Source organism: Grus americana, chromosome 2 (genome assembly GCF_028858705.1).
Source record: "Grus americana isolate bGruAme1 chromosome 2, bGruAme1.mat, whole genome shotgun sequence".
In the NCBI taxonomy this organism is placed as follows: Eukaryota; Metazoa; Chordata; class Aves; order Gruiformes; family Gruidae; genus Grus; species Grus americana.
Genome location: NC_072853.1, coordinates 127,886,508 through 127,912,678, shown reverse-complemented (window position 1 = coordinate 127,912,678; position 26,171 = coordinate 127,886,508). Strand labels below are relative to the sequence as shown.

At 41.1% G+C, this 26,171-nt stretch overlaps 1 protein-coding gene across 2 annotated transcripts in view; it reads right to left on the bottom strand.

Moving 5' to 3' along the window:
• Window positions 1-25,739, bottom strand: part of ZNF385D (zinc finger protein 385D) — a 431,668-nt gene extending 405,929 nt beyond the window's left edge. For both annotated transcript variants that reach the window (XM_054817423.1, XM_054817424.1), the window contains exon 1: window positions 25,479-25,739. In XM_054817423.1, the coding sequence (XP_054673398.1) occupies window positions 25,479-25,578 (100 nt within the window). In that variant the 5' untranslated portion in view covers window positions 25,579-25,739. The remainder of the gene's footprint in view (window positions 1-25,478) is intronic.
• Between the last annotated feature and the right edge of the window lie 432 nt (window positions 25,740-26,171).

Genomic DNA, 26,171 nt, shown 5'->3' with positions numbered 1-26,171 from the left:
GGAAAAACAAAAAAACAAACACCACCACACATACACACAACTACTCATACTGGTTTGCTTGTTTCTTGTAACCAGAGCACATATACTGGTTACATTACTTTTTTGAAGAAAGAGCTTTTGCTTACCGAGGGCCATTCTTAGACTGGTGCAGTAAGTGTTATGTCTCCTCAGATCACATACAGATAAATTTGAGAGCCTTAGTTTTCTAATGGCTTGAATATGTGTACTAAAATAAATCAGAAAATGTAACCAATACAAAAGCCCTGAAAGCTAAATCCAAAAGGTATCACCACATTCTGTGAAAATTATGTTACATGCAGCCAGAACAAGTTTGATAGCACGTCACATAAAATTGGATGGGTAAGTGGTAATTGCCATCTATTCATATATATCAAAAAACGTTGGATGTCAAGCATTCATCACAGACAACAAAAATATTCTGAGTTTGTATTTTTTTCTCCCTTTATACAGGAATTGCAATTTCAGTAACGTCATTCAGAAAGATATGATCACAATTGCCAGCAATTCAGAAATAGTAATAAAACAGCAAAAAGAATTACTCTACATTACTTTTATACTATCAATTAGATTTCTGTCATTTTAATTAGCACTATAAAGTCCTTTGATTTAATTAATGTAGAAAATATTACAAATATGAAATATGTTTCTCTTTTTAAACTTGGGATATATACTACTTCAATAATAGATGCAAGTGTTTTGGCAGTTATTTATAATTATTTTCATGACGATGACCTTACTGTTTCATTGCTAAGAAACACTTGGGGTAAAACATACAGCTAACCTCATCAGAGCAAATCTTTTGCCAAGTCACAAATTCTCCAAAACATATATATGTTATGCAATGTCCAACATCACACGTATGCATCACACCAGAAACCAAACTCAACAACACTACAGATGAGTTACAAGGTAGAAAAAATATAATATCTAAGCTCTTCACAGAATTCAGAATAAAGTAGCACACTCCCTCCTGCACGAATCTTAATTCTGAAATTCAGTGCTTCAGCATTTCTGACTAAATAAAATATTCTCATATTTCTCACATCAAAAAGTGTGGTGGTACTTATTGCATGGAAGATACAAACACAAAGGCTGTGCACCTACAATCTTTCCATAGAGTTTCATGCCTTAATGGCCTCTTCTTGTGACTGACAGCTCTGGTAGACTCAGCTGAAGGCCGATTTTAATGAAACCCCATTTTCCAAAGGCAGACCATTGTGCTAGAATTATTTTTGTCCTAATCATAACTTTCAGCACAAAAAGATCTCTCCTTTTCTTCTCCATCCTCAATATAATTTTAAATTGAAATACCAAACTCTTTTTACACAATTCGGTCAAATGACTCTCAGTCAGCTTTGCAAAAAGATATTTTCTTCAGCTTATGCAAAGCTGGAATGATAGCTCATTTTGAATAAAATAGACCCTGGACAATTTATACAATAGACTGCTCTGTTCAGATGACTAGGATATGTCGGTCACAAGACCTGCAGTCTAGAAGCATTTGACTCAGAATGTGGGATCCACACAGACATTCAAATCCCAGCAAATCCCAGTTTTCCTCTTTAAAGTGAAGGTAAATTTTAGAATATGACCACTTAGAAAACAAACTCGAAAAGCTTTTTAAACCCTCATGAAGTGTTAACCAAGAGGGCATTCCACTTCTGAGCCTTCAGACAGCAACTTGAACCAACACTACTGAGCTCACATAGATATACTAAATTCTCAGCATCAGCTAGTTCAGTCCTGAGCTCTTTAGGAGGTGACACAGCTGTGATACAACGTCTGTCAAGATTTAGGTGGGAAACAAAGGAAGAGCTGTACATCCAGAGTCAGCAAACTGGGGATGTATGTCTGACATCCCAGATTATGGACCAGGAGGTGACCGTCACCCACCAGGAATGTGAGCACACAGGCAAGAGAGCGCCCACTCCCACACACTTCGGCCTTCTGCTGCCTCTGCTCGCTGAAGAATGATTTTGTCCCAGTGAGCACAACGACTGTTTCAGCAATATAGCAAATAATATATCAAAATGCAGCAAAGGAAGAATAAGGGTATGAAGTGTGCTGTATCTTAAGGTAAATGAGCATGCTGCTTACCTCTCAGAAGTAATCCTGAAGGAGTCCATGAGGAAATACAGCTGTCTCTTGTTAAGGTGAAAGACGACTCCAATGTCAATGAAACACAAGGACTAAGACATACAACTAAGACTTAAGAAACGATTCTTTACGCTCTTTTTTCTTTATCTGCTATTCATCAAACAGCCCTTCCTTGAAGTTAACTGTTTCCTCCAAAACCTTACAAAATTCAGTACTGCAGATTCAAGTCTGTCTGTCCACTGTTTTTGCAGAGTAAAACTTTAAAATGAGATTGGAAAAATCTGTGTTACAATTGCGTATTGGGCAGCAACAGCAGGGGTTTGGTAGCAGGGGGCTGCAGTGGTGCCCTGTATGGCAGATAGTCCTGAGCTGGTAACAGACGGTTCCATCCAGCTCTGAAACCAGCTCTAGCTCTTCACCCCCCAAAAAAACCTCAGGCAGGTTTACGAGAGCCAGTGGCAGGGACGAGGGGTGGGAGACACGGTGCTGGGCAGGAGGTTCTCCATGCCAAACGGAGGCACCCTGAGGGACTGCGGCCACGGGTGAGATCCACAGAGGAGCAGGGTCACCCCTGAGAGACTGCAGCTGTGGGTGACCCACGCTGGGGCAGCAACAGCCCCAAGGGACCACAGCTGTGGGGAACCCATGCCAGGGCAGGGACACCCCCAAGGGAACTTTGGCCTGCATGTACCACTCTAGAGCAGAGACATTAAGAGAAGAATGGCAGAAAAAACAGTAAAACAAAAGAAGAGCAGAAATACACCATTATGGCACATAAGGCCAGTTCTCTTCACCTCACCAAAGGAGCTGGGGCACACTGAACCTAACCTGCAGTGAAAATAAGGGAAGCCGAGACTAGGAAGGGGTTAGGATAGGTATTTAGGTTAAGCTGAGACTGGGGAAGGGGAAGGAAAGGAGTTGACTTGTTTAATTGTTTATGTTCTTTCTTTTTTCTTCCCCCTCAATACCCAAATCCATGATCTGTTAATTGATAAAAAATTAAATTCAACAAAGTTTCCCAAGTCAAAACTGTTTTGCTCATAATGAACCGCAACACCAAGGTGACAGAGATTATTTCTTTAGACTTCATACTTAGTAGAAAAATAATAGGCATTAGCCTTTTTGTCTCAGTACTTGTACAGACCATCATTGGTATAATTATGGCAGTAGTGTATTCAATAGCTTGGGGAAATACAAACAGATTGCAGTAACATCCCGTTAGGTTATCTTTCAACATATGTCTGAGCTAAATAGAGTTGAAAGTAAGTTCATCAAAATAGATTTCTCCAGACTGACCAGAATTAGGTCTGTATCGTTACCCTACTTAGGAAGCACTGACATTGTAATTACTTCAGGCACCCATCTGGCACAAATCACAACATTATTTCATTTCAGATGGTCTCAGATATTAACTTTGTTTTCCTCTCAGTTAGACTGTGTCATGAACGTGCGAATCATGTCATTTACAACAGGAAAGCAAACAACAGTGATTTCTACCTCATGATCCTGAAAAGCCCTGGCAATTGCTAATGTTAGGATATTTACTGTAAGGTTCAAATCGCATTTTAATTGACAGCAAACTGAATCTGTAATTCTTTGGTTTCTCTTCAATGACCTCATTCTAGCTCATAAGTGTTTCATATTTACAGGTAACAATTGGCACACTCCTTAGTAGATGCCAAATACTGATAGAACTAAGTCCAAAATGTTGAAGTACTTAGTTTCCTAAATAGGTCAAAGCAATCTAAAATAGTGTAATGCATTTAGCTTTCTTATTTTTTCACATTTTCCCACAAGGAGATTATTATAATTTTTAATTTATTATTTTGAAGGATTGGGGAAAAAAGAAAAAAAAAAAGCAAACAACTCTTGCATTATGGACTCTGTAAGGAAAACATTTGTTCTTGATTTCAAAATTCCAGCCACGCTGGTCTTAACCAGACACAAAGATCACCTTTGTTCATTAACTGAAAGATTATAACCAACAAAGTCAGCTGTAATGCACAAATATGCAAGGTTACAATTTTAAATTATTTTTCTCTGAATTTTATCTAATTTTTACTCAAAGGTGCTAATTCTGACAACTTGTGACAGTAAACCTATAAACTATTTTTTTCTAAAAAGCAGACAGTTACCACATGTTCATTTAAAATTTAGAAGGATGATTTTACTTTAAAAATTACATACATACATATGTTTCTCAGATGCATTGCAAAAAATTCAAAAGGAGTAAAAGTAGTTTATGTTAAAACATTCAGTGACACAGGTTATATATCAGATATCTGTAAGAGAATGCTTTTTCTTACAACATAGATTCCTTCAAAATCAGCAGACTACTATACATCAACTTTCCAATGTACATCCCAATGTTTACCATCATTAAGGCAGCCAATTAGTTTCTATTCTTCACTGTTATGCAGTTGCATCGTGTTTCATGAGCTAGGAAATGGTTATGAGAACAACAAGGAACTCTACAGGAGGTAAGAATCAAAAATTGTATTTTCCAAAAGTTTTCCTAGACCAACTTCATTGGTCATCAATACTTTGAGGCTTGATTAGCTAGAAGGGTTTTGCTGGTCAAATTAACATTCTGAATCTTTCCGTGGTAACACAACTTAAAACAAAACCTCCTGGGGAAAATGCCTTCATTTGAAATTATCTTCAGTGCTACTCCATTAACATAAGAGCTGTTTCTTAACTTTGTGCCAAGTGTGGTCATTGCCATCTGGAAATTCATTACTTCAATTCCTATTGATATGCAGCTAACTAGTTTTGTTCTGATACATCAATTCACATAGCCGATCTCACAGAGGCAACAGCCACCTGCTTGAGATTTCCAGCTTTGTTTGAACACTAGCAGCATTCATTAGCCTGCCCCATGAACTTCCGAAGCCAACAAGAGAAATGAGGTCTTGGTCTTCCCCAGGGCACTTCACAGACCAGCTAAATACCATGTCTTAACATGGAGGAAGAGAGCAGTGAGGTCATTTAGGCCAGGCTCTTTTGGAAACTCAGTTCTGCTTACTCCAATGAAGGAACTAGTTACTTGTAAGACTGAAAGTAAACTGCAGGTGACAAGGCCGGATGCTTGTAAGCAACAGCTGTTTGTGTCATACGTGTCTGCTGTGTTTTGCTGTACTCTGTGCAGTTATATCTGAGATCCTCTTTAATGGATTGGGGGGCAAAGCTAAAGAGCTTTTATGGATTCTACAAACAATGAAAAAGGGTATTTCTAAAAGGTAGTCCAGATGGTGGGTGAATCTGGGTCAGAGCTGCATCATATGCTCCCAGTTGGAATCTAGATGGTAGAAAGCAGGAAAAATTATTCCTTACTGTAAGTAAGAAAATGAATGCTCTGTCTTTACATAAAGAAGTTTTTAGGAATTGGTGTTATTAGGAGGAAGTTCCATTTCAGAGAGATAGTTTCACTATGTTTTCCACAATAAAAATTGTTTATTAATTGAATATAAACAACAAAACAAAGAACCACAATAAAGCTGTAGCAGAACACGCCTGAAGTTCTGAGTGCTCATATGTTAGTGTCAACAGGTTGTAAATCATGAAGGTAGTCTCCCTTTCCTCGGTGCTAAAATGCTGCAGGACAGATGTGATAGTTCAGTGGTATCTACTTGGCCTCCTGTCCTCATCACAGCACACAGTGCTTTGTTTTCTAGGGAGTTCTTTATCAACAGCACAGTCTCCTGAAGAGTTGTTTATTGCTGTGTTGGCCCAGATGCCCTTCCTGCACGACCTTGCTTTTCCCAGGTACTTCCCTCAGCTAATCTGCTTTCTTGGCCTTCTTGCTGGCATTTACTCTAGAGATCAAAACCACATCTTCTCTGCCCTCTTTCGCTCCTTACAGAGATGTATTCTTCCTCCCTTTTGGTACCAGAATGACATTCCTATCTTATCTTACTAGCACTAGGGTGATCACAAAGCCTTTTTGCACAGAGCCCTTGTACAATAACTGACACGTTCTGGGTTGGAAGAGCGGGTAATAGAGGCAGTAATACAACATACAGCTCCACAGACTATCAGCACATTGCCCTGAGGCAGGCCTTCAAGAGGCCTAAATGCAAAGGAGTAAAAAAAAAAAGGTAATATGGTAGCACAGGAAGGAAAACATGGCATAAAACTGCCTGTTGCCCGGTTGGCAGCTACAGGAGAGTGATTTGTCGCCTAGTGTCGTACACCTGAAGCAGCCCAAGTGAGTCGAACTGCTGGATGCCAGTCCCGCATTTTCTTCCCAACCATGCACTGCCATTCCCTCGGTGGCACACATCTGACCCTGGCATGGACTATTTCATCTGCCAGACCAGCAGAAAAACAGGACATCTTACTTCCTAAGAGAGCTTCTTCATCTGCAATTTCAACTATTCTCCACTCAGCCTTTGTGAAAGATCTCCACTGCCAGGGTGGTCACAGTGCTGGCCAAGCTCACCCTGGTGCCCGTTTGCAGTTTTGTTCCCATCTGCTCCAAACTTTGTAAACTTTCCCAGACCAGGCTATTGTTTCAGTCATCCCTGGAAAATTTCACTCTACTTTTTAATGCAAGTGCAGGGAAAAAAACAACAGGGAACAAATTCTAAATTTGCTCTCCTCTGTGCCTGGGGACTAGGGACCCCACCATCTTTATGGGAATGCCTTATAAGAGTGCCAGAGACTATGCATAACTGACATGTCTGAGCTCCTTCCAGTGGCACGTCTTGCACCAGGCAATGGGAAGTAAAGACGCTTGACCTAAATCTGCCTTTAGAACACAATGGACTCACTGCATCCAAGACACAGATGTTTCAGGGCAACGTGGGAGCATGGCGCATTCATCACATCAGTCTGCTTTCAGCCCTGCACTTCGTCAAGCAGCACAGGCACTGAGGCAGCTTGTATTCCTACAGCCCTCCCAAGACACTTTCTTTGCTTGCTCTCTTGCTTGTTTGTTTTGAAGCAGCCCTGGTCCTCTTCTGCGTTTCTCTATTCATGCTTCCAGATATGCCAGGAATTTTGCATTTCAGCGTTCACATTGCTGGGACACATTTCCTCACTCTGAAGAGAGACTTGAACCCTGGACTACTGTAGATGTAAACCTGGGTAAGACAGAACAAAGCATGGCAATTTAAAAATTGCGTGATTCCAGCTGCATTAACTTCACATGAATTATAATAGCAAGGGGGCAAAACCGGCTGTGTACCGGCATTGAAACAGTGAATGACATCAGGAGAAATAAAGTGCATGCATACAAACTAAATTCAGGCGTAAAGCTATCTCAGTCTGGGAAAAAAGCAAGACTGCCTGAAGTGGGAGAGTTGTTCTGGATATAAACTTTTCACTGTAAATAGGAACTATTTCTAGAAGACAGTTATTCTACTACCAGGCTGTATTAGTTTGAAATAAAAAAGCGAATGTAATAAATATACATATATTTCAAGTCCAATTGTGTATGGAATTGAAATAGCTTATCCACTAAAATAAAACTTTATTCAGAGAAAACCCTGTTTTTTAAAGAAGGTCTTAAGAAAATTTATTTCATTCAGTTAACAACAGAGATCCAAATAAGACCATAAAATATGGCTTCAATGCGCTGCTGAATTTCTCTGCAATTAAATTTACTCAGGGTCAAAAAGGAAATTCAATGCATGTTCATGTCTTGTATCTGCATTTTTTTTTCAAATTATACAATGTGGTAATTTAATTTTTAAAATTAGTACTGCACAAGATCTACACAAATCCCACAAAGCACTATCAAACACACAATACATTAAAGACCAAAAATAATGCATTTGTTCCTTTAGTCATAGTATCCTTGACTGCTACATCTAAGAACATTAAGCAACAGTGTCAGACAGAAGTGTATTTTTAATTTCCATCTATCTTCATAAGTCACTTCCTTTCAAATGCCTCCTATTAGTCTGAGGTGTGAGTGCCAGGCATAATTCGATTCTTCAGACTTTTGACATTTTTTTTTTTTAGGCAATATATATGTGAAAAGTTGTAATTACAGGGAGAACTGATAGCACTGCACATTAACACTGCCATCATTTGCTATCAGGAAGACCTCATTTTCAGTTGCTTAGAGCTTTGCCAAACCTTAATTGCAATGACATTTTTTATTGTTCAATGTCTGTCCCTGATGGAATATTTTGGGGAACGTGGCTAAAGACTTTTTGGGAAAATTAGGCTAGGGAAACATATTGTTTGCTCTTAAATCCAGAAAAGATTACTGCATCTGAATGGCTTAGAAGACAGAGAGAGGGCAGCTGAGAGCGTTAAGGTGCCTTGGACTGCCTGGAGAAGGAAGTTTGGACTGGGAACCAGGAAAAGCAGAACCAAGAGACTGAGACGTAAGCATAAAAGATTGGAATTAATTACTTCCATGTGTTGCCAGTTGTATGGTAGTGGCATGGACTGCAAAAGGCTACTGCAGGCAATAAAGGATCCAGTTCCTCTAACCCACTGCCAGTCCCTGTGCTGTACGACTATCTAGCTTTCAGGTAACGTGAGTAGTCCCACACTGTCAGCTAGGGATCTGCCATTTTAACCTTGACCATCAGTCTCTGAGGTAATTCTGCTACCAATTTTACTGTGCTGTAGCTTCCTGTGTCTCTAAAGACTCCGCTAGCAAACACCATGGTGTGCCATCTTTACACCAGCGCCTGTTTCGGGGAATTTCTGAAAGTATCACAGTGTAGCTAACATTGCTCTATTTCCACAAAGTTTTAGAACCACTGACACCCTTACAATTTCCTTTGATCCTCCTGTGGTTTCCCACAAATACTACCTTCCCTTTCAACCTTTGATTTAGACACAAGCACTGCCTGGCATGCCCCAAAGAGTTGCTACAATCCAACATCACAGTATTCTACTGCCTCTTCCCTGACTTTTCTTCTCCTTGCAACAAGAACATCACCAGCAACAATTTCAACATCAAAGACTTCCCCTAGTGCATGGTTCGATTTCCTCTGAAACATCCCAAATGCCAGGCTAACTCCAAAGACATTCTTATTTAGTGATAACCTCTGAGAGATAACAAAAAGTTCTAGGTGCAGCCAAACTATCCATGCACTGGAATCACATTTCTGAACTCACAGGGGAAAAAGAAAAGAAAAAGAAAAAAAACCAAACCTAAAAAAACCCCCACCACACACCCCTTTCAGCCTGGACTGATCAGTTGCTATATCTTTGATTTTTTATAAGAACTGGGGGTCACTATTCATTCACTACTCACTCTGTGTTAACTGATTTATTGAAAGATGCAGGTCTTCTAAGATTTTCTGTCCCCTTATAGACATTACTAAAACAAGTAACTCATTTATTCTAATAGCTCATCTAGTGATTTGATCTTTATGTGGGAAAGCTGCCCTCACTGTTTTTTTCCAGGTAAATACAAGTCAGATAAATTCCACAGACATACAAACCTGCAACAGTTTCACTGTATGAATTATGTATCTCACAAATCATCGTATTTCTACTTGGAGAACTGTAAGTTTCTGTAGGCAGAGCATAGATACCAGAAGACTCTCAGTTCAGGATTCCCATTTGCTTCCTGGCTTCAATTAAGAGAAAATTAAAACAGCTTCTTTATGTTGTTTTATTCTGTGATTAGGACATTTGCCAAATATCTTTTCAACTGTTGAACTAGAATGATGTTATTGCTGACCACCGTATATTACACTCCTCTTTGCTTTCTTTAACCAGTTAAATATTTCATCTTCTCCATATCTCTTTTTAAATCCACTATACTCACATTTGTGCAAACTTGGTTGTAAAATGCCCTTTATCCGGAAATAAAATCTTCTGTGTGAGGCTTTGCTGTCCTACTTCTGTTTTGTCTCCTTCTTAATCATTCTCTTTGCTATTTCCCTCCTTATCACTGCTATGATATTTAATATTTCATCATTCAAAAATATTACACACTTGTAAAATTAAATTGTTTACTCAAGAAGCTATTGATGAGCAATTTTGCAAAGTGCCAACAACATTCAAACTATGCATGCAGATTTGGCCAGATGCTCTCTTTCCCCAATATATGTATCTTTCTCCAAACTCAAAAACCTACTAACTTGCCTTAGTAAATTCCATGGATACATGTTCCCATTTCTCAAATGCAAATAGCCACTGTGCAGACATTGCCTATACATCCCTATATGTTTAAGTCACTAAATCCAGCTCCTCACTCACTGCCAGAAACCCACCTATAACTGGTTGAAAGAGTCAAGCAGTACCGTGTCCCCTCTCTTATGGAGTTTTGCATATTATTTTCCACAACAAGCACCCTATTCTTACACATTAATATATATATTACATCAATGTATAAATTATATAATATAAATAAATTATATATCATATACGATTCATGTTTTGATAGGAATTGTATTGTTTTCAATAATAATCCCTCCACAAATCGCAGGCAATTCACTCTCAGTTGACACAATCTTTACCACCTTTCACCTAAAGTTGCAAAATTTATAATTCTAAACTAATTAAAGGTCAAGTCCCATGCTGGCACAAACAACAATGGTTAGCACTCTTGCCTGAATGTTGAATTGCAACTCGTTCCCATTTGTTGAACTCCACGTCAGCTTTGTCTTTGGCCATACACGTTGCAATTCCCTCCTACCAGAAGGTTCTCTTCTGGCTCACGGTCAGTTGGACACTATCGTATGCTGGTAGGACCAGCTCAGTCCAAGTATTCACCTTCAGTGAGTGCCATATGTGGTATTTTACTCCTACTTCAAAAAACTTGGATGTCAAGGCTTACAAATTAATTCGAAGTACAGGAGAAGAAATATACTCTGAAGTTGAAAAGCTTGCCAAAAGGAAAAGTAGCATTAATAAGGAAATCGTAATGATCATTTACTGCATGTAACTTTTCAATATCTTTCTCAAAGTTCTGTAATAGCATATCCAGTGAGAACCCAAAAACCAGGTGGATGAAACCACCTGCAAAAAAGGTTTTTTTACCATTTGCCAGTAACAAGCACTTTTCTTTCACTACCCCCGCGCAGTCTGCAGGCACCTCCCAAATCACATTTTCCCTTTCTATCAGCAATTTCCACAGAGGTCTGTAAGTCACATGTACTCAAAACAACAAAAAGACATTTTCCCACAGCTACATCAGTGAAAACAGCAGCTTCCAAAGAGGACAATCATCACTAGCACTTGTCTGTACATCTTGTGATTTGAGTTTGGTTTTGATGTGCATAGCTAGAAGCATGGTTTACTCAGAAGAATCCTTCTGTTCCATCTGTAAAATTAGACCTCGAAAGTTTACTATGTTTGATCTTCCTGGAGTTATTGGCATAAAACCAGCAGATATAGGTAAGTGTGTGGAGCTATGGAATTTGGGACTCGTCGGGCTGACAATCTGGACTCTCATTGTGAAGAAAAAAATTGAAGAATTTCACACACATGAAAAAACCCCAAAATTTCATCAATAAAATAAAGGGCTATGTCTTAGCAGTAGATAATTTAAATTTCTCTAATAGAAGAGCCTGTAATGCACCACATAGAAATTTGAATAGGCAGGTGGCAAGAACACCAAATCCTAAAAAAAGGAAAGACAAGAGGTTAAGCAGGAGGGGAAACCACATTTAAATTCTTGCCCCTGACAGTGAAGCTTGGATTTAACAGAGGTTATAGGGACTAAATAAAGGCGGATGAAGTTTTGGAACAGCAAAGACATGGAAACTAGCATATCATGAAAAGAAGAGTGAGCGAAAGAGAGAAAACATGGCTTCAAAAGAAGCGTGACCAGCAGGTTGAGGGAGTTGATTCTGCCACTCTGCTCTCATGACACCCCACGTGGAGTATTGCATCCAGCGCTGGGGTCCCCAACATAAGAAGGACATGGACCTGTTGGAGCAAGTCCAGAGGAGGGCCATGAATATGATCAGAGGGCTGGAGCACCTCTCCTATGAGGACAGGCTGAGAGAGTTGGGGTTGTTCAGCCTGGAGAAGAGAAGGCTGTGGGAAGACCTTACTGCAGCCTTCCAGTACCTGAAGGGGCCTACAGGAAAGATGGTGAGGGATTGTTTATCAGGGAGGGTAGTGACAGGACAAGGGGTAATGGGTTTAAGCTGAAGGAGAGTAGATTTAGATTAGATATTAGGAAGAAATTCTTCACTGTGAGGGTGGTGAGGCACTGGAACAGGTTGCCCAGAGAAGCTGTGGATGCCCCCTCCCTGGAAGCATTCAAGGCCGGGTTGGATGGGGCTTTGGGCAACTTGGTCTAGTGGAGGGTGTCCCTGCCCATAGCAGGGGGGTTGGAACTAATGGTCTTTGAGGTCGCTTCCAACCCAAACCATTCTGTGATTCTAGAAGTTATGCAGCTAACATATGTATACAAAACAGTGGGAAAAAAAAATAAAGTGTGAACAGAGTTTTGCTAAATACAGCTATTAAATGTATTTTCATTCACTTAACAGTAAGGTTTTTATTGACAGCATTAAAGCCTTTAAAGGAATGGTTTTATTCAGGAATCAAAATGATTATGCACACATCAAATATCTATTATTTCAGGTCTTACTTGAAATCAGCATGTTATCAACCTCTGGGAAAACAGAATAATTAATCAAGTTGACATAAAATTGCTTTCTAAAACATTCAGAAGCAAGTCAACAAATAAACCTTTTTCTTGCCTTTTCCGGGGGGGGGGGGGGGGGGGGGGGGGGGAAGAGCTTACTTGTAAACAGATGCACCTGAAAATGGCCTGAAACTAGGCAGCTTTAAGCTTTAAAGTTATTCACACTTCGCAAATAAAATTTTACCTCGCTAGAGGAGTGAGGAGAGAAGCGACAGTTCTATCTTGTTACGGACTTTCACATCAAGATATTTACCACCTTCCTATCTCTGTCAAATCTGATTATAACCCAGGGATCAGCAGGCAGGAGATTAAAGGCTCATCTGAGAAGATGCAACAAATGAAATAGATGAAAACTGCCCATACTGTGTCAGTTTTACAGGAACAGTCATCCAGATGGAGGGACTATTGGAATTACAGATACGAGAGCTCTCAGTCTCTCTCTGGCTTTGAAATGTAAATGAAAACTACTGGAATCGTCAAACAGAAAGTGCTAACTTTTTATATATATATTGTGGGAGTCTCCTCACATTAACAAGCTTTGTGCAGCATAGGATCAGTGTTATATTAAATGGAGATCCTTGCTGATCCTTGGGCTTTCTCTGTTCTTATTGGAGAATTTTTTCTCCATAGGCATTATATGCATTCAATTTCTATTGTGTAAGAAAAGGAAGTACTTATTGCTGTGCGGTCTGTTAGGCATGTACTTAAGGTTCTACATGAGCACTAAGGCCATCTGAGCATTTATCTACCTGAAGCTGCTTTAGAGAAGTCACAGCCCAAATGGAAGAACTGGCCAGAGCAGTAAAAAAGCCTAGAAATAGAGGGTTACGTACATAACCCTCTATCAGATGGATGGTTGAAGAGTTAAAGAGCGAGATTTTATTGTTCCAGAAGAAAAAGGAGTGTGGGGTTTTTTTTAAGTTGCCTTTCCCACTGCCACCCAACTAAACAGATAAACGACAGTCCACTCTTTCAGTTGCCACAATGTGATTTGCATTTCCCAATTACTTTCTACTGATTTAACAGTTTAGCACCCAACTATGTTTTGAACATGAGACGATGCAAGTCGAAAATGGGTATCCTTCAGTTGCCTGATGCTCTCTAAACCCATGATCTTTCTGAGCACGTATAAATATATTACACAACAACCTCTGTAAGCAAAGCGACACGTTTCAAGTCTCCCTTTCCAAAAGCGACACCTCAGAGAGGAGGCAGACACACACACCAGCACTCCACACACTACCTAATTCTAATTTGAGAGCTACGTGGGCCCAAATCCGTGCCTGTTCCTTCATGCACAAGAGCAGATGCAAGCACATTCAGGGCACTGTCTCCTATAGCACGTAACAATGAGTATCTCCCAGAAATGTGCTGGGTGTAGGAGTAGTGGATCATCAGGACAGAGCAAGTTTAATTTCATTCTCTGTGAACTGCAAATGCAATTTCTCTTGCTGCATCCTGGGAAAAGTACAGTAGCAAAACTATCCTCCCACGGTGGATTTACTAAAGTGATTTTTTAAAAATGAATGGAAAGAGAGGAAAAAAAGAGAGAAAAAGAAATCCTAAGCAAAATAAGACTCTGCTGCTTGTACATTTTTTCAATCATAGCATCTAAAATGGAAATTCCACTCTGACATTTTAAAAGAATTTGTTTTCTTTCAGCTATCAGTAAAGATTAAAAAAAAAAAAAGTTTTTTTGGAAAAAAAAATCTCTACATAGAAAGCCAGAATAATCACTTTCCCTGTCCGCCCCATCCTCCCACATTTTGCTTTAAGGGGTTTTTTTGTTGTTGTTTTTACTGCCTACATTCTTCACCTGAAGTCAAACCCTCTGTTTATGGCATCACAGTGGTTGCTGTGGAGGTGATTACGATGTACAAAGCCAAAAGTGATGAGTTCAAATTTGGAATGAGCAGCATTATCTCATGAAATGTCTAAAGTAGCAGTAGAATTTTTTTTTTAAAAAAAAGGAGGGAAAAAAAAAACAACAGAGCACATACATTGAAAACAAGTAAATTAACTTCTTAAATGCCTGTTTCCTATTGACTTTCATTATTACAACTGTTTTCAGATATGTTACTCCAATCGTAGAGACTAAGTGTTAAACTATACATATGGAAACAAGCATACAACATGAACAGACCGTGCTCACACAGATGGCAGCCACGTTCCTAGCCACGCTCCTCGGTAGTGCCTGCTGTGATTCCTTTCTTCTTCTGTAGCAAAAACATACAAACAACAAAACGTGGTAACGCAGACATGTACTATGCAGTGCTGCTCTGACAATGAAAGTACTTCAAGTTGCCCTTCATACAGCACGTTGATCTACACCAGCTTCAAGACTCAGAATGACTTATGACCAGGGAACACAGATGCCTGAAAAAAAGCTATAAGTTCATTATCATTCCTTCTGCTACAAGGACTGGTTGCATACACACCTTCTCACACAGACACATTTAAAAATACAAGTGTTCAAGCGGGGTGCTAATTCTCAAGAAACATGTTAAAGATTATGAACAGGAGAAATCTGTCTTGACATTTGCATCACAAAGTCAGCAGCTGCCAAGTTTTCACAACTTTGGTAGCAGGTACAGTCCTTAAATTTTCCCTACATTAGGAAAATCATTAATGATTTAAATTAAATTAACTAGTTTCTAAACCATGCGTTGCCCCTAACCTTAATGCCTGAAGTATTACTAAGAGTACATAGTTTGTAACTCTTTGTACTCACAAGATCCATTTGTGAAGAACATGTCAGTGTAGATGACGAATTAAGAGAAACCAGAAAGCCACATATACCCTTTATGTTTGTGGGGGTTTTTTATCCTGAAATACAGTTTAGCAGGACAAGAAGTGCTTCCAAGTTTATTGAATGTCGAGGTCCAAGGGAAAACATGAACAAAGATTTCTGATTCAGATCTGTATGGATAGAAATGCTTACCCCTCTACTTGTTAAAAGTAAAACCTGCAAAGAGCAGTGGGACAAAGGTAAAATCAGATATCAGAATTAAAAAAAAAACAACCAAAAAAACAAACGGGGACAATGCAAGCAAGAGAAAAATTCAAACCTGAGACTTTAAAGGCCACAGAACTCAACGAGAGATTGTATTAAAATATTATTAAGCACAAAGTGATTCTCTAAAGAGAAATACAAAAGACTGTGCCCGGTATCTGTCCCTGCTACTATCCATTGCATAAATCAGAAGTACAGGTAAGATTTTGTGACAAGAATGACCAGAGACCTCTGCGCTATAACTACACTGGGACATGCCAATTACTCAAGTTACCATCTACCATTAAACTGGCATCATGGTGCTACAGGAATACAATAGGGAAAAAAAAACTATCCATGATCCAGGATGCATCTTCAGATTTACCTTCCCTGCAATGGAACAATAGCTCAAAGCTATTAAGAACTCTGAAAAACTCTCAGGTGTCACCTAAACATCACTTTTGGAGATCATTTGTCTGCTTTAGTCCCTGGAACAAATGTCAAAACAGAAGAATTCAAAAAGCTTAGAAGCTCACCGACAGATGGAGCGTACAGCAAGTGGCTACGTCCCACAAGCCAAAGTCATTTAAAGATCAGAATCTCACTGCAGTCACTACAGTTTCTGCAAGGTGATCCTTTTCCCTTTACATTTCTAACATAGCCCTCTCCCAAAAAGTAAAGTAACTGAGCTGGTACTAGCTTCTCAGCCCGGACATTACGAAAAAAAAAGACTACACACACAAAAAACCCCAAAATATGTTCATGTTCTTATCAGATCATTACCACTTCTCAGTGAAAAATAGCAAGATGCCCTCCTGTTGCACAATGAATAAAACCAGCGATAAACTTGCCTTGGGAGGCCAAAGGCTTGAAGCAATTTAGGCTGCACACAGCTGTACCATTAACACAAACAACCGACCACCCCTCAGGCTACTTCAGTGTTAACTGAAATCAATACCTCGACTGGGAACAGCCTGCCACAGAGAACCTACAGAACATCGTCCTGACTTGAAAAGGAAAAGACGGTTGTGGTGGGTTGACCCTGGCTGGAGGCCAGGTGCCCACCAGAGCCGCTCTCTCACTCCCCTCATTCACGAAACAGGGGAGAAAAGGCATAACGTAACGCTTGTAGGTCGAGATAAGGACAGGGAGAGATCACTCACTAATTGTTGTCACGAGCAAAACAGACCAAACTTAGAGAGGGAATTCATCTAATTTATTACTAGGCAAAACAGAGTAGAGGAATGAGAAAATAAAATCAACTCTTAAAACACTTCCCCCCACCCCTCCCATCTTCCCAGGCTCGACTTCACTCCCGGCTTCAACCTTCCCCCCCCTCAGCAGCACAGGGGGACGGGGAGTGGGGGTTACGGTCAGTTCATCTCACGGTGTTTCTGTCGCTTCTTCATCCTCAGGGGGAGGACTGCTCTCATCGTTCCCCTGCTCCAGCATGGAGTCCCTCTCACGGGGTGCAGACCCTCAGGAGCAAACTGCTCCAGCGTGGGGTCCCCCACGGGGCCACAAGTCCTGCCAGCAAACCTGCCCTGGCGTGGGCTCCCCTCTTCACGGGTCCACCGGTCAGGCCAGGAACTTGCTCCAGCGTGGGCTTCCCACAGGGCCACAGCCTCCGTCAGGTGCCTCCACCTGCTCCAGCGTGGGGTCCTCCACAGGCTGCAGGTGGAATCTCTACACCCCCTCATCCTTCCTCCATGGGCTGCAGGGGGACAGCCTGCTTCACCATGGCCTTCACCACGGGCTGCAGGTGGGTCTCTGCTCCAGTGCCTGGAGCACCTCCTCCCCTCCTTCTGCACTGACCTTGGTGTCTGCAGAGTTTCTTACATCTTCTCACTCCTCTCTCCGGCTGCAAAAGCTCTCTGTCTCTAAGTGTTTTTCTACTTCTTAAATATGTTATCACAGAGGCGCTGATTGGCTTGGCCTTGGCCAGCGGCGGGCCCGTCTTAGAGCCGGCTGGCATTGGCTCTGTCAGACACAGGGGAAGCTTCTAGCAGCTTCTCACAGAAGCCGCCCCCTGCTACCAAAATCTTGCCACTCAAACCCAACACAACGGTGTTTCCCTAAAGCATTTCTTGTGTTCTAAAGACCACTTTACTCCAGTTTTTAAAAGGATTTGCAGACCTGAATATCTCTTGGAATTCCAAATAGCTAGACAGGTAAAAATTCACACCTCTAGCTCAAATAAAAATTGAAGATTGCGCTCCCATTCCATCTAACTCTGGCTTGAACATTATAAGCCATATATTAATGATATTGAGATACCATTATCAGGGTGCCTTATATTTAAAAATTATGCAGAAGCCTGGAGACATTCTGCCCAGCACAGAACACAGCATCTCATTTGTTTTGTGATCCTGGCTGATGTGAATGCATCGCAAGGGTCCCTTGATCTTTCTGCATACAGCTTCTCATTACAGAACCTCCTCTCACTTACCTCCTAAAAAATTTTACTCACACCCACTTCTTGTCTAGCAGCAACCATGACCTCCCACATGAAACCACTGTGACTATCAGCCAAAAAGAAGAAACTGTTGAGGGCACCTGGTTATACTACGCAACTTTACTCAATCCAACTTATGGAGAAAGAGTATCTCTTCTCAATTTCCCATTCCTCCCCCTTACTATAAATGCCAGCAGTTTAGACAGCTCCGTGGTTTCAGAGCTTCAGAGTGCTAAGTATTGAACAAAATACTGGAATAGTTTGTGCAGCAAAGCTCAGTGCAGTCATTGACAATAACAAGTCTTTTTTCTCACTTCTTTCCACAGGCTCTTGGGTTCGTTATCACAAACTAACAGTTCCACTTTCATCTGCCTTCAGGGGAAGATTCTACCCACTAATTCCTACTCCTCCTTTCTACTTTTCGATACTTTCCACAGAAATGTGGCATCAACAGCTCTTAATGAAAACTGGTTATAGAGACCACACAAAAATATTCTTAGACATCACAGTGCACAAGACAAGATCACAAAGCCATCTTAAAAAGAAAACATATGTTTTACGCAACATTTTAGTTTTATTTATTAAGCAGATCCTTCAGAATTTGCCTTCCAAATGCAACAAGGTTTTTTTTTTTCATGGAAATAAAAATAATTTCAGTGATACTACCACAAAGTAAGTTAATGCTATTAAATGAGTCAAGGTACAGCCAGTGTAATACCTTTTTAACAAAAGGACATTTATTTGCAAAACACTCTGCTTAAATAACAACCAGAGTGCTATCTGCAAGCCCACTCAGATGGCAAGAGGTATGAATTTGCATTTGCTGGCACAGCCTCCCTGCCACGTGGCCCCTTCATTTGCACCGTGTCACTTGTCTGCTCTATTAACATTATTAACTTAATCAAAGAATGCCACTATAGTTTTGTTTCACTTTTTATTTAATGCTTCAATATTTTAATCAGCACTAATTTAAAATCTATCAACAAAACAGAACATATCAAAGCAAACCGACAATAACAACGTTCCTGGTTTAACTGTTATACATATATGCGTATTGCAGCTCTGCTATGATTTTGTATGACTGGAAATACTACAGACTCTACCCGATTTCACATACACGGAGACAGAACATGAAAATGCTACCCTACAGTTTCATGAGAAAGAGAAGTTGAATCTTAAGAGGATAAAGATATTCCAGGTTTTGTGATGGCTTATCCTTCTGCTGCTCAGAACAGCACTGGGTAAAGTCCAGCCCAAATACATATGGGAAAGCAGTCAGAGTTGCCACAGTTCCAATCAATTATTATGGCGACGTGATGAAACAAATTCAGTGCATAAACAGACATTCCAACTTTAGTTAACGGACAAGATGATTCATTGTTATAACATGGCAAGGCTAAATGGAAAGACAAAGGCAGAGACACTAAACTGAATACTAAGACTGGAAACTTCCAGATGTGAGTATAAAATGCCCCAGAGCCAGGGTTACTCAAAATATAAAATACTTCGGAATGTACTAAAATGAGATAGTTTCTATAGTTCTGTCAGAGTAATCATTTCACCTAGCTTCACAATTTAAAAAAGAAAGAGCCAAATTATAACAGGAAAATTATTTTTTCCCCCTTTGAAAGCATACCTTGCATTTCCCAGCAAAGTGATTTGTGATCTCTGTCTGATTAAAACTCTCCAAATCTTCTTTTAAAAAAAGGTCAGAAAAATAAATCTGGTTATGGAATAGAGGGGAAGTCTTTGGTTTCTTAATTGCATTTCTGTGCCAAAATTAGATTTAAATTAATATCATAAAACTGTATTTGCAGTCTGCTTCTAAGATCTAGATGGTGGGTTTGTCATTCTATTGTAAATTCAAATTTAGAATAACTGATAGATTTTGTAGCTCTGATTACTTAATTCTAATTGTCCAAGTTGTAATGCTAGGTTTTATCAGTATCATAAATAACCTCTTCCGTGAACTAGGGGGAAAAAGGCACATACAACCAGGTAACAGGTCTCTACTGGTTTTATTGTGCACATTTCTGGCCAGACTATTACCTTTTTTACAGTAACGCTATTGTGAACAAATTTGAAAAACAAAAACAAACAAAAAACCCACCCAAACAAAAAAAAATACGCACAATTGAACTTAACTCCTAAATCAGACAAGTTCTTTAAGAAGTTGTACCTATTACGTACATAGTCTGATTAAGTTAAGTAAAGAGGTATCAGCTGGTGCTTACATCAAGGAAAAGGCTAAGCAAGTTAAAATGTTTGGTAAACCAACACTTCTTGCTTTCCAGGTCAAACTCTTTACCCATCTATTAGTTTTGAAAGCCATGCCTTCACAGCAAGGTCTGCAAACACACACTCACTGGCTGGTAAGGCCCCAGAAGCGGCTGAGGCATCAAAGTGCTAGTAGACCTAAGCAGAAATAATATCAATGTTCACACTTCCTGAACATGTAGGCTAGAAAAATGTTTTAAGATTTAAAGTCTACCTGCAAATTATTCCAGCTGATCACAGAAAATAGGTTTACTTGCTTCAAGAAAAGAACTTCTATTCTTTTATATTAAGCAGATTTTTTTATATATATAAATATATATAAACGCCTACATCAGTTTCAGACATTTACTTTTACAAATACTACAATAAGCCACACGTAAAAAGTGAGGTCTAGAGAACTACGCCTCCAGCAATACAGAAGACTTGGTTATGACTACCTCAATATGACCAAGAACATTATTTCCCAGGAGACAGAGAAGGAAAAAAGGAACAAGCTGACAAGAAAATACTGAAGCACTTTCTTGAATATTTCAAGAAGAAATGTGTGAAGATGAAAACATCTGACACTGGAAAGCTCAAGCACAACTTCATTTCCCTATTATAAACTGTAGAATTAGTCCAGTCCAGTAGCAACCAGAAGTTGTTAGCTTACATGCATACATCTAGGCTTATACAACAGGAAAACAATGGACAGGTTTGTAGGTTTTTTCCCTCCCTCTCCATTCTTCCACCAGTTCGACACAGTTAGAGGAGTTACCTTCCCTGGAGCAATAATATGGTGACTTCTACCCTTTCCACACTACAACCTCTCCATTACTCTCAGAAGGAATAAAAACTAAACAAAAATGGAGACAAGTTTTTCTCTTGTTCTGTGACAGCTCTAGACAGGCGAAGACTAAAATTAGTCAGCTGGTCCAGGTGAAAAAAGGTCTGTGTTGCTACGGCTTATATTAATTTATCCAGCCTACCTGTCATCCAACGTATTGGCACAATACCAATTGATTTCATCGCGCTAGCTGAAGCACAGAGGACTTCCACTCCCCAGCCTAAATTGGGCATGTTTTGTGAGCAGTTTAAAAAAAAATATTAAAAAAAATCAAATAACTTAAGAAGTAATCATTTTCGGTCTAAAATATCACCTGTGTGTATACACACACTCCTACATACACACCCAGCACTCTTGTGCTGTTTTCCCCTGGTAATTGTTTTAATACTAAGGATGCAGAACTACTTTGTCACTATGAAACTTTGACATACCTTTAAAAAGGGATGTAAAATATTGCTTTTTCTCCAGAAGTTATTTTTGTTGGTGTCAAGTAACTTAAAACATCTTTCTGTTTTACAACTTCTAGTCACAAACTTTCCATATCTACTCCTCAAGGGAGGAGGTGTTTTCATACAAGTATTTCGAAGTTTTCTTAAGCAGTACAGTAAAATACCACTTGATTGACACTGTGGTTTCCATTATGTTACTCCTTAACATCTTCTACTTGGAGAGTATCTGTAATAGAACTCTGGCTGTAGCCATCCATCTAGGTCTTCAAGCTCTTGAGACATTTTACAGGTAAGGTTCCAATGCTAACATCATGCCAACATCAAATGATTTAAAGACAGGCTTTTTACAAGACCATTAATACTCATCAACTTAACAGATCTTGAACTTTTTGCTGGAGTCTTGACAAAAACTTTGTTTACTTTATGGACTGCAATGGTTGGAAATGCTAGTCCTACTTTACATTGCTCTACATGGTATGAAACTACAAAAAGTGTAAAACAAGAACTTCTGCACATGAGATCATAGGGAAAATTTAATATTTGTGTTTTAAAATATTTGAAAAGTAAAGTCTCTATAATTACTTACATAAAAAGTAAGAAGAATGTCTCAAGGGGTAACAGAGGGCAACAAAGATGGTGAAGGGTCTAGAAGGGAAGACATATGAGGGGAGGCTGAAGTTCCTTGGTTTGTTCAGCCTAGAGAAGAGGAGACTGAGGGGAGACCTCATCGCAGACTACAGCTTCCTCGTGACGGCAAGCGAAGGGGCAGGCGCTGATCTCCTCCCTCTGGTGACCAGTGATAGAACCCGAGGGAGCAGAATGAAGCTGCGACGGGGGAGGTTTAGGTTGGATATCAGGAAAATGTTCTTCACTGAGAGGGTGGTCGGGCACTGGAACAGGCTCCCCAGGGAAGCGGTCACAGCATCGAGCTTGACCGAGTTCAAGACGCGTCTGGATAACGCTCTCAGGCACATGCTCTGATTCGGCTGGTCCTGTGTGGAGCCAGGAGTTGGACTCGATGATCCTTATGGGTCCCTTCCAACTCAGGATATTCTATGATCCTATGATCGAAGCTAGCAAATACTTTTAATTTGATTCAATTAAACAGCAGGTTTGCTCAGGTGTTCACAAGTCAGTATGCACCCAGTCATTTTACATCCTCAAGTGATGATTAAATAAATGTATCTTAATCTAAATATACACAGAAATATTGTGCTTGCTCTTCAGCTGGTGTCAGTCACAGCAGTGCCATTGAAATCTATAGAGCTGTGGCCATTTTTCACCAAAACAGGCTGGTGGCCAACTGAAAGGGTTTTGCAGCAAAACAAGAATAGGAAAGAACAGCATTACTTCCCAAAATTTAAAGTATTTCATATTTCTGATACGTCCCAGTTCTATTGTGAATGGTTCTCACTTCATTTTGATAGTTGCATGCATGCATGTATGAACGAGTCAAACCCATAAATCTCTTTGCCAGTTAAAATTTGCTGATAGCATATATACATTTAGGTATATCTTACTTATAACCCCTCCAATGCTTTAGCTTGAACATTTTAAGTAATTTTTCCATTCCTGCATGAAGTGGTCAATACTGTCTACAAAAGCCAAAATTTACTTATGAGTAAATTTTACATAGGCTTGGAATATAGGGTGTTTCTATAACTGAAAATTTAAGAAGCATACTAAAGAAATATTACATCTTTTTTTCTCACCAAAAATCTCCCTGCAGCACACAATCAGTCTGAGAGACATATACATTAGGTCTAATTTTGGTTTTACCTTACATTTGGAGCTGTTAACAGATAGTAAATGACCTGGTAAATAAGTCCAGTACACGTTGGAAAAAGACAGTACAGCAGAAAGAGTGATTATCCTTAAAGTACAGTTAAAAATTAATTGGGATGCAAACTATACGTCCTGCAGTGTAATTTAGTGTTCCAGGTTGTTACAGCAATTACTTAAATGAGAATTTAGAATCATATGATACTTTACAAAACATTTATAAGAAGCAACTCTGATAGACTGAAGCACGCCACCCCTTTTTGTTAAGCCACATTAGAACCAAGTTATAAAATACCTCCCGAGATTAACTAATTTATGGTAGAGCTACTTTGATAACATTTTAATCACAGCAGCATGCTGCAGTATTATAAACTTTGCCGTAATTGCATAGCTATATCAGTCAAAGGTTTTCAGTTCAGTTTGGCCCTGCACCTTACGGCACGCAGCCTGTGGGTTCAACCCTGGCTCTTCTCAGGTCAGCGGTAAAATTCCCACTAACTTCACTGCATCCAGCATTTTAGTCTATGTGCCTACCTTATGTATAACACCAACACAGAACAAGGATATAACTTAAAGGGATCCCATCAACTCTCCTTCTCATGCAAGTTATTCCCTACTACCAGCATTGCATTCAGAATTAACAAGATATTTACATCTGTTTTTAAACAGAGACTTTTATTCTCTAACTGGATAACACTTCCTTTCCCGAACAGTCGTTTATTTTAGAGGCTTTTTTGATAAAAGCCCTGACAAAACCTTTGCTCAGACTCTTTTAATCTGTTTCCTCTTTGCTTTACGAAAGAGGCACAAACAAGCAAAAGAGAAAGGGAGGTGTGGCTGCAAAAGCACTCTAGCTCAGAAACATCCCGGTGACAGCAAGTGGAAGAAGCAACTTCTGGTTGTCCTTCATTTCAGACCTGCACTTTGGGTATTACTTTCATAGCAAGCATCTTCTTCAGAATACCACGCTCCCCGTCATCCCAAAACCTTTGTCATCAAGATTACTGTCTGCGTTACAGTACTCTGTATACTTGTGAAGAGTACAAATCAGTCCCTCACACAAATTATTTTCTCGGGAAAAGGCATAAAGTTACTTTTTAGACGAATGTATTCAACAACAAACAAGCACAAGTTAACATTGAACTCAAACACAACTTAAACGGTTACTTTATCCTTGAGGGTTCAGTCAGAGATTTCTGCAAACACACTTACCCAAAGAGCGGGTTTAAAACCCACTGGGAATGCACAACTAAAACAAATTCTAGTGAGATTTCCAGATCCTGTGACTGTACCTCCACAAGCAGTTGGGATGGTTCATCAAAGCAGACAACGGTGACAGCCAAGTGGTACAGTAAGGAAACTGTACGTGACAGATTTGGCTCCGGAAACCGCATTCACCGTTCAGCACTCAACGGGTTGCGAACCTGAACGCCTGTTTTCAATAGTTCGTGTGACACCATTCCCTTCTATGTTTTCAAAGTCAGGATCTGCTTTTGGAAGAACTGTTTGCCTGCTGCCGAGCCTTGGAAGAGAGCATCTATCTCCCCGAATAAAAAAGAGGGGACGAGAGCACACAGGGCAACTATTTTTGACAGTGCTTCCCGGGCATTAAGACCAGACAAATGCAAGCCAAAAAAGATTTCGAGGACTCTTCCCAGATTCACTGGTGTGTGCCAGGCTGCAAATGCTTTCTGCAACAATCAAAGAAGCCGCTGTCAAAGCAAGATGCCAAAATGCACGCGAACGCTATTCCTCTCCCCTAGCCGCGGTACGCGGTAAATAAAAGGCAGGAGGCAGAGCTCAGCGGAGTTCGGGCGCAGGGAGCTCGCCTCTCATCGCACCCGCTGAAGGGGAAAGGAAAAGAGGATCCCTCTGCCCCAAAGGAGCCGAGCGGCCAGAACAAGTCACAGACAAGTTGGCCTCGGGGATGCCCCGCACGGACCTCGGGGCTCCCCGTCCCACCTCGGTGCGCGCCCCGCCGAGCCCCGCCGCCCCCTTACCGTGCCGCGGCTGGGGCTTGCCGCCCGGCTTCTCCTTCCTGCCGCCCGCCGCGCTCCGCATCCGCCAACACGCCGCCCCCCTGCCCAGCGAACCGGCCATGCCGCGGGCGGGGGCGGCCCCGCGCAGCGCCGCGCCGAGCCTGGCGGGGAGAGCGCGGGGGCGGCGATGGAGCGCGGGACCCACTGCCCGGCGGCGGCGGCGGCGGGCGGGCGGGAGCGGCGCGGTCCCGGCGGGCCCGCCTCCGCCCGGCCCGGTGTCAATCAGCGCGGGCGGGCGGGCGGGCGGGCAGCGCGGAGCCCCGGGCAGCGCCGCCCCGCGCCCCCCGCCTGGCTCACCCGGGGCGGTGTCCGGAGCGCCCGGGGACGGCGCTTGGCCCCCTGCCCGGCAGCGTCCGTGCGCCGCCGCGGTCTGCGGCTTGGGGAGGCGGGGGGGGGGGCAGAGCGGCGGCAGCCCCCTGTTCGTACCGTGGGGAGGGAGAACATCGGAGGAGGCGGTGATGGGCTCCCGGGACCAGGCGGCTTCCACACTTGGGGAATGACAGTCCTCAGCATAAACCTCCTCCTGCCCGCCGGCAAGTCCTCCTACAGCACCTTCACTGAAAAACATGTGTACGTTACCTCCTGCCATCAAAATCATTGGTTCTGCACACTCCTGACTCCATAACGATGAGTAACTCAACCTGAGATTCCCAC